This window comes from Brachyistius frenatus, unplaced genomic scaffold (assembly GCF_029030835.1).
Source record: "Brachyistius frenatus isolate BFR_SWC_R1_liver_20210118 unplaced genomic scaffold, ASM2903083v1 Contig_12, whole genome shotgun sequence".
NCBI lineage: Eukaryota > Metazoa > Chordata > Actinopteri > Embiotocidae > Brachyistius > Brachyistius frenatus.
In genome coordinates, this window is record NW_027210611.1 from 5083836 (window position 1) to 5093343 (window position 9508).

The 9508-nt window shown below is 39.4% G+C and overlaps 1 protein-coding gene across 1 annotated transcript; it reads right to left on the bottom strand.

Annotated features, from left to right (window-relative positions):
* Positions 1-663: 663 nt before the first annotated feature.
* Positions 664-7452, bottom strand: LOC138617403 (protein-lysine 6-oxidase-like). Its single transcript, XM_069692394.1, has 7 exons — positions 6434-7452; positions 5661-5769; positions 4817-4954; positions 4426-4582; positions 3092-3187; positions 2865-2980; positions 664-1834 (listed from the first exon to the last, which is right to left on the bottom strand). The coding sequence occupies exons 1-7, from the start codon at positions 7305-7307 to the stop codon at positions 1828-1830; spliced, it is 1497 nt and encodes a 498-aa protein (XP_069548495.1). The 5' UTR covers positions 7308-7452; the 3' UTR covers positions 664-1827.
* Between the last annotated feature and the right edge of the window lie 2056 nt (positions 7453-9508).

Below are 9508 nucleotides of genomic sequence, written 5' to 3' on the forward strand. Positions count from 1 at the left end.
TGGTGCTTTCTGGAAAAACACATTTGTCTTTGGTAAAAACATCTTTCATAAAGACGCTGGAGATATTCTCTGGCGGGTTGTGCCAATCCTCCCACTCAGACAAAATATCCCAGTGCTATTAAAACCCCTCTCATCCCAGACAATCCCCCATGGACCTGAATCAAGCTGTGATGAGGGGATTTATGAGGCAGGAAAGAGTCTCATACAGCAGCTAGGAGAACCTTTTTTTTTAACATCCACCAAGAGGGAAAGTGAGAAAAGGCCTCCATTCATCGTACTCTGGGTGTGTTTTAGTAGATATGGCAGGGGTGTATAAGATCCTGCGGATTGTGTCTTCACAGAGGTCTGTCAGCAAACATGCCGCCAGCGTCTGCCCACAGGCCTGTTTGTCTCTGAGGCCACAATTTGCACGCATCACTCAAAGTAAAACGCCTCCATTCAACATGACGAGGACTCAAGTCTGATTTAGTCCCGCAGTCTGCAGGGATAACTCGGCGGGAACAAGCTGCTCTTGTCCAGCTGGCTTGGAGTACAGTATTTGAAAGTGTTAAAATAATCTATTATTTAACAGTTCTTAAAATGTTATCATAAAAAACACAGACATGCAGATGAAATCAAAGAAAATCAATAAGATTTCAAAAGAAAAGGAAATAATTGTTATAATACCAAACTCCTCAATATTTATTGGATCAAATGCAACATACCAACAGAATGTAATGAGGTTTTCAACAATGTTCTAACAATATTAACAGTTTTCAGCATATCCCTTCATTCAGTTATACACAAGCACACATTCATGAAAACATACTCCAACATACTGCTCAAACCATTTAACATCAAATGAGTATTTGCCAATATGAACGTTAAGGCGTAAAAGGATAAGATGGGTGATATTCTGTATTTTTCTTATTGTCGACAAATCACATTAAAAGACCAACAATGACTGGATCCGACCAACCAGTGTTGTCTTTGTGTATCCAAAGCCTGATGAACTGGATAACTTGTTTCTTAATTATCATGAACATGGACACTGTATTTTATTTTTGGTTGACCCCACTTATACATGTACCATCTTGCTGCCATGAATACGCACTTGCTAATGCATAATTTACCTCTGTTTGAGTAGCATTTGCTGACATCTGCAGTGACTAGTTATTTTAGAGTCATTTAGTTTTTAAAATAAATTAAGTTACATTAATACACTAATGTGAGGTTCAGGTTACACAATATCAGGCCGATAACAGCCCAACTGAAACACACAGGGCGTTGTGGCTCATGTCATCCTGATAATAAAAAAAATGGCTTTTCTTTCAGTGTGTTTTGAAATTTCCACAGCATGGTTTTAGAATTTTTATTAGACCAAAATACGGCATAGTCTGAACCCTTAAGACATTGTTGGTTTTGATCTTTTTATGAGCTTCATGGACAAAAACAAAATTAGAGAATATTTTATCCTGTGCACATAACGGTAACACAAAGCAGAAAAACAAGACTCGGACAACAAAACACACTTTTCAAGCACTAAACCAAAAAGTGTCTAAGAACAGTATGTATTTCTTAAGGCAAAAACAAACAACAAAACAAGACAACATTTGTAATTAATCAAGGCACATTTGTAGAAATAAACGATCAAGTAATTTTGATAATATCACTAATTTCATTTACAAAATTGGTGTAAGCCTATTCTGCATTTATTACCGATAAATGCAGTCTAAGCCTACAAACTCTACCAATTACACTATTTGTTAGTGTGTTGATGTTGCTGCACCGAACAGCAGGAGATGTTTAGCTGCAAAACTCCTGCAGATGTTACGGAGAACGAAGATTTCAACTCCTGAAAATAGACAGAAAGAGATATAAATATACAGAAGTCCAACATGTACTGAAAAAAATTCAACTTGATGCAGCTTCTCTCAACTACCATGAGACTGCGATTGGCTTTTTTTTTCATGTATATGTTACTAAAGAAAACAGCCTATTAAAGGCAGGATTGCTGTGCCATTATTCCATCTTGCCATTCTGTATAAAACATACGAACATTGAAGTGGAGGGTGTTGTTGTTCCACCTATAAGCCATCAGTAGAGGTAGTGACGCTGCCGGACAGATGAGTGCGTAAACGGGAATGACTGTATAGGGGTGTGGCGTTTTAATGAGGTGTGATGTGTGCAACCTGCCACCAGGGCATTTACAAATCTCTGCAAAAGGCAAGATGGCAAATCTACTGATGAAAAACGTGTGTGCGAATTGGAGAGCTACCCGAAGCACCTCAACACCCAGTTCACCCAACTTTATTGTTGACTGATGCTGTCGTTTTGCACGTCACACCACATGATTAGGCCTCCAATTCTGGAAAGCCAACATGCTATCTAAAGTCACACTGGAGAGGCATTATGCTGGTGTATGTGTTGAAGTCTGTTTCCCTGTCAATAAACGTTTCCTCTAACATTAACCTAAACCAAACCTTGTCCTAACCCCACCCCCCGAGGGGGTGCACTTTACACAAAATAATTATAAAGGGAGGGAAACACTAACTGAGGGGGGAACAAACTTCAACACAAAACTTTTTCTGTTTGATTTAGTGTAAGAAAGTCATATTGACAGGTTTTCTTATGGCAAAATTGTGAGATCTCTGTTTAAAATGCACAAATATATAGAAATACAGTCCCGTTCTTGGCTCTACGACACTGCCAGAAGAATCTGTATAACTTAACTGAAACTCATCAGGGAACATTTCATTTTTAGATCTGAAATATTCAAATGTGGAGATAGAAGTTTTTTCTTTGAGGGGCGATTAATACGTTCATCTCAAATGACAGTGAAGCATACGCTGTGTTCGTGTTCCACAGAAAGACTCTTACGGTACCTTGTTACTTGACAGTTGCGTGTCTGAACATAGACTCCTGTGTATGTGATTTCACATCTCACTATGTTGTTGGTGAAGTCCGACTCCAGGACATGGAAATTAGGATTGACGGTAACCTAAACAAAAATCATAAATAAAATGTTTAGCAGCTGAGCAGACAGGTTACTAAAAATCAGTCTCAAACTCTGCAGGCAAACTGATCTAAACTTATGTGACACGTATGTTACCTTCAGGATGTAGTTTCCTGGAGGGACATCAGTGATGTCAATCCACTGACAGTCGATGTTGGCAGCGTAGATGTCATGACATCCCGGGCTCAGTCCCTTAAAGAAAACACAACCCAGACTCCTCAGTGAGGTTCAAAACTTTGAATCTTTGACTAGTATTTTCCTGCAAGTGCTGCAACTGAAGCAGATTTAAGTTTTAGTTATATAAACAGCTCTTGGAAGAAAGTTTTTTTATAAGAAACTAACTCTAAGTAGCGCAAAGCCAGAATCACAGAGCCCAGACAACAGCTATAATAAATATCCCCCAGTCCTCAGGATGTTTTTTTTTTTCATTGGCAGACACAAGAGTTTTGGTTAGAAAAATATTTCTCAGAAGTGGATTTGGGGGATTTGGAAAAAACTCCAACAACAAAAAAAATGACTGTGCAGCACAAACTCACTGATGGAAGGTCTCATTAAAAAGTGACCTTATGTCTGTAATGTAATACGCTTAAATGTAAATCTCAATATTCCTCAAGTGCATCAGATTATTACTGCCTTTATTTTATTTCAAAAGCTCATTGATTTTTTCTACTGGAACTTTACACATAACAGGAAAGATGTTGGTTCATGGCACTTAAAATAATGTAAAATGATTAGTTCTGCTTACAGACCGAATGTCTACATTAGGTGATTGTCAAACCAATTTAACAACTAAGAGGGTCCCGTGAAAGACACTATTTAGTCGTAGGATCCAATATTTTTGGAGCTTCACACATACCATGTTGTGAAAGGTGAGATATATCAACCATGGTATTGATTTTGAAAAGTGTTTTTCATGAGTCCCCTTGAACCTTTTGACCAACTGATAAATTATGTTTCAAAACTGCTGTTCAAAGAACCCAATGTCAAGACCTCGTATGTGTGCTAACGATGACAAGCTCTGGGAACCTGGACGTAAAAGATAACATAGAAGGGGATAAAAGTTTGGCAGGTACACAGATAAAATAACGTTTATTCAGACCAAGAAAATTCACTTTCATTTAAGTCAATACATTGTCTTTTGCAACTTTGTACAAGTCTAATGTTTTCCCAAAACCTTACAGGGTGCTGAAAACTTAGTCTGCAGTAAGTTAAATGTATATTTTCAAGCTTTACCCTCTAAGGAAATATATGAGCCACTGAGTGACTGAAATATTTTGAATTTACATTGTGTGATGGCCCTGAATCAGCAGGAAATGGACTTCTGGTACTTCTACGTGACTGTGTCCTCTCTGAATTTGTTCCCAGAGGCCCGTCATGTAAAACAGATCTGGATCTCATCTGAGTAACTTCATTCAATGTATAAATGTTACCTGTGTATGAGATGTGCAGGCGTAGCGCCGCCTGAATCCGGAGTCACAGCCCGTGTCCTCCAGACAGAAACTGGCCTTGTGTCCCTCGGCCACTTTGCGTCCAGTGATGACGTCCAGCAGGTCGTAGTTACTGAAGGCGTCCATGCTGTGGTAGTGCCTCAGGGTGTAAAATAGATGTAACAGAATGGATTAATAGCTTTATTTTCTTGTGGATTGGGTTGAGGAATGCCTTCAAGGCCACAGCTTTTTTTTTGTCTTAACTGAAATTGGAGGGTGTGGTATTTTCCTGGCCCTTTATATCAGATCTGAATGGATCCATGCTAATCCCGACTACATTTTAGAAAACAATGTGAGGTCATTTTATTTCTACTTTTAGGCGAAGTGAACTCACTGGTGACAGCTGTGCCAGTCCCACTGATATCTGGGCTTGACGGGGAGGAAGTCGGTGGTGCCTTGGTTCTTCACTTTCTGTGGGAACCTCAGAAGGACTCTGAAGTCGATGTCTCGAACGGCGGGTCCATAAGCCGACCTTAGACGGATCACAGGGGAAACGGGCATAAGCTCTCGCTGGAAAGTGCTACTGGCCGAGCTCCCGGGTCGAGTTTTCTTAAAAGTAACAGAGCGCAAAGGGTTTGTTCCACTGAGTTGAATGCTTTTGGGAAAACCAACCCAGAACATTCATGTCTTGGCAGGACATTGTGTTGGAGAATCGTTGCTCCGTAATAAGATCAAACAGTTTGTATAAGTCTGTCAACAAACCAGTCACCCCAACACACGTAAAATCTATACTGACATAATTTAAAGCAATCCTAAAACAACAAAAAGTCGAGCTCAGACAGGAAAAATTAACTTTCATTGAGTAAAAGTAAAGGAAATACCTGTGTGTGTGTGTGTGTGTGTGTGTGTGTGTGTGTGTGTGTGTTTGTACTTGTACAACTATCTTTTAGAGGACCTGTTTTCTTTTAAACTATCGGAGTGAGGACATTTTGACAAATGTTTGGCTTGTCCTCACATTCTCGCACCCCTTCAAAGGGCTGTTTGAGGCTGAAGACTTGGTTCTAGGTTTAAGATTAGAATTGGGTTTAGATTGGCGTTAGGGTTGGGATTAGGCATTTAGTTATGATGGTTAAGGTGATGGTAGGGGTTTCGGGAACACATCAATGTCAATGAATGTGTGTGAACGTGTTACTGTGTGCGTACAGAACAAGTGAATCACTTTTGGCACCACACATTACCTGGCCAGACAGTTCTCCTCCGCCGCACAGCGGAGCGAGTACATCTGCATGCGCTGGATATAAGCACCTGCCTGGATGGCGTAGGGGTCTGGCACGAGGTCTGGCAGTCCTGGGGGAGGAGATTGAAGGAACAATCCAAGTTTTTTTCTGAGATCTTAATATTGCCAGTTGATTCATGCTGAGAACACCGAAACAGACAGACTCCAGGCTGAGAATGAAAGCCCAGCTCTTTGTGTTTCTTGGCATAATTTAAAGTGTTTTACATTCCTTCGCTGTCAATGTGAGATCCAAAGGCCAAATAAGACTTTTCATCTTTTCTCTTTAAGTGAGTGAGACATGAAGCCCTGCAAATTGTCTAAAAATGAGTCACAAACCAGAAGTATGGCTTTCTTCTAATTTGTGCACTCACTGGACCATCATGTTTGTTGAATACCTTTTAAATCTGTGCCAATTAAAGGATAGATTCACAAATCTATCATAAAACAAATCTGTCATAAAACAGTATACAACCAACCAAAATCCACAAATCTTGTTACGTGTCAAAATAAAACCCAAAGTTTATTTTAAACAGATATTAGGCTTGCAGTTTGAGTTTGTCAGATTATGTGTATATCTGAATTTTACCTTGTATGACTTCAATAATAATCCTTTAAAAGTGACCGTTAATGTCCAATAAGGGGATAACCATCTGTTTCACTGTTCATATGGGCACATCATTAATGTTTTAAGACTCATTCTAAGATCATTCTATATAAAGAGGACACTTGACTTACCATTTTGGAAGTATCTTGTTCCGTATCCTGTGCCAGGTGGACGGCGCGTGCGGGCCACTGATCTCCCTCTTGTGGGATTCATGTTGTAGAAAACAGAATTCCTGTGGTTTTTCAACGGGTTTCGAGGGTCGTCGTTAACCATGCCCTCTCCATTTCTGGTTGCCTCGTTTAAAACATCCTCACTAAGAGCAGGCAATTGAGCTGCAGCCGCAGATTCAGTTTCCAGAGTTGTGGGACTTGAAGAGTGATCCGTCTGCACGTGTTGCCTGGAGACAGGCATAGCATCTGGCGCTGTGCGTAACGGTCGGTTTTGCGCACCAGGCCCTGGCTCCCCTCCTCTGGAGCGCAGTGCAGTATTCACACTGGCAGTGGCTCCTCTTCTGCCAAGTGAATCTGTTAAACTCTCTGGTGAAGAGGTGTTGAATGTGTTGGTGTATTCAGCATTAAAGCGTCGCGCGCCAGGATGGCTTACAACTCCTGCTCCGTAAGGGCGTTCAGGCTGCTGTCTGGCCCCTGACACGCGACCACTACCAGACACATACGGTCTAACATTGTGTCCAGGCGTAAAAGATCCTGACTGTAGATTGTAATCAGTCCTGAACTGTGAGGACTCGGCCTGTCCTGTCACTCTTCTGTGCGCTCCAGACATCTGGCTCCCGGTGCCATCCCTCCTGCTGCTCACATAAACCCTCGACTGGCTCATGGACCGAACCGGATTATGGTACTCTGAGCCACTGCTCATTAAACTATAAACCTGCCCGTTGTTCTCCCACTGAATCCGGTGCCGCCAGGGGCCAGCTGTGCGCTGTTGCCCAAAGATGAGGGGAAGTAGTCCTTGGAAAAATAATATAAATAAAAGTGACCATTTTGCCATTGCAATTGGAAAAAGAAAAGATGAAATCGCTCCCGGTAAATTAATAATTATGACATAAATTACTCGTACAGATGCGTCGTGGAAAGTGGGTGAAAAGCAGGAGTGAGCTCTCAGTTGCAGCTCTTACACAGACCAACATGCCACCTCTCAGGAGGACCGACAGCTGGAGAGGAGAGGAGGGCTGAAGCCTTTTTTTTTTCCCCTGGTCATTATCGAATTCAGCCCAGTTACTTTAGCGAAGTCATACTTCGACCAAGAAAATTTAACCCACCCCTTGCCGTAGTTAGGTTGGGTTACGTATGATATACACAAGGACGTTTGATGAGTAAACTTTACGCACAGGTGTAAACTGAAGTAACCCAAATGTTACCGTTTAATCTGGATATTTTAAAGGACGAGTCAAGAAAAAAAAGAAATCGAGACTATTTGTTAAATACATTTACTTACACATCAGTCTTCCACTCGCATAAAAACTGCAAAAGGAAGGCATGTTTATGGTATTTAAACTACTATTGAAATACTTAAAAGTATACTTCAGTTTATTTTCATGGAACTCAAAAGCCTGATTCTTTAAAGTTAATAAACCAAAATCATCTGGTAGTTTTTCATCAAATCTCTCCACATTCTGCAACAACTCTGGAAAAGCTGATTGCATAATTTTATACTGTCATACAGGTACAAACATTCACCACAAGGGGGCACTATGCCTCTATATGTAACCATCCTGCAGACACTGCTGCTCTTAAGGAGCCTCTTATCATCCCGGAACACTCCTGAAGGGATGTTCAAGATAAGACCCATAAAATATGTCTATTTTCATCTTGTGCCCAGTTTCTTGTGACCAGAATCATCCATTTATCAACGAAACGGGATTTTAAAGCTGGTTTGAAGTCTCTGTGATTTTTTTTTAATGTTTAAGCAGTTTATCCATTTGTGTGTTTTAGTTTTATCCTGAAATCTAAGTCTAACAATAGACAGTGGCTTTAAGCCAGGTTCACCTACACGCCCTGTGCATTTAACAATTTTTGTTCAGTTTGCTTACCTTTTTATGTATTGTTACTAATAAACCAAGTAACACATCATTGTTCTATTGGCAATAATAAAGTCTTATTGTTATCGTCTCTGTTTCCCCAGCTAAATGATTGAAAAAGCCCTTTCACTGTCTTGTCATGACAAGGCTGCTTAGATTAATTGTTTATTAACAATAAACAAGTATTTATTTTGCACAAAATGATCTGTAGGCTTCTGTTGTTAGATATAGATATATTTTTGTAAACATTACAAATAAGTCCAAAACATAAGATGGCTATTTTTAGGTGTAGATCTTCAAAATGGGACGAGCTGTGCATGAAAAGAAGATTTTGGCAGCATTACATGATGGAAGAAATTTGGCACACTAGAGTTTAATATTCTGTGTGTTTTCAGTTTAAACAAAAAGAACAAAAAGAAGAGGCAGGTTGCTGCTTTAAAGTGATGAACAGTGAAACTAAAGACAAAGTCTGGGCGATTTACAGGCAAAGTAGGTTGGACCAATCTCACAGCACTTTGTCACTTTAAAAAGAAAATAAAACTTGAAGGATTCAATCACACATTGAACTAACCCCATTAGACAATTTTGTGCGCTGAATGTATACATTTCCTATAAAAAAAAAAAAAAACTTGCACTGCAAAGTCACTAGGTGTTATAGCTGCCAAATAAATGTAAAAAAAGGACAATATTTACCTCTGAAATTAAGGGAGGAAGTATAAAGTAACAAATGAAAATACTTAAATAAGGGCAAGGCATTTTGTATAGCACATTACATACACAAAAGGAGTTCAATGTGCTTTACATAATGCGTTAAGAATATCAAATGCTGTTTTTCTATTAAAAAATAGGTATAAACATATTGATACAGAAAAGAAACAATATAAAAATATTTAAAAAAAAAAACATTATATATATATATATATATATATTTTTTTTTTAAAGGAAATTAAATACAATGTAGTATTTACTGTACATGAAATACTTTCCTTCTCTGTGTGGCTCAGCTTTAAACATGAATTTAAAACTAGAGACTATTTCTAATGTCACTATAATTTTTTTCTTAAAGTAAGTCATATGCTTGATACATGTCACAAATAGGATAGACACACACACACACTGATGTGCAGAGTCATGCAGGGCTCACTATTTGACACCTCTCAGATGAAGTATC

What these genes read in the sequence shown, in the direction of transcription:
- LOC138617403 (XM_069692394.1), bottom strand. Translation starts at nt 7,307, where the DNA reads ATGGCAAAATGGTCACTTTTATTTATATTATTTTTCCAAGGACTACTT. An exon ending in GACTGGCACAGCTGTCACCA is followed by an intron (nt 4,583 to 4,816) that starts GTGAGTTCACTT and finishes TTACACCCTGAG; the next exon opens with GCACTACCACAGCATGGACG. An exon ending in CCTGCACATCTCATACACAG is followed by an intron (nt 3,188 to 4,425) that starts GTAACATTTATA and finishes GTTTTCTTTAAG; the next exon opens with GGACTGAGCCCGGGATGTCA.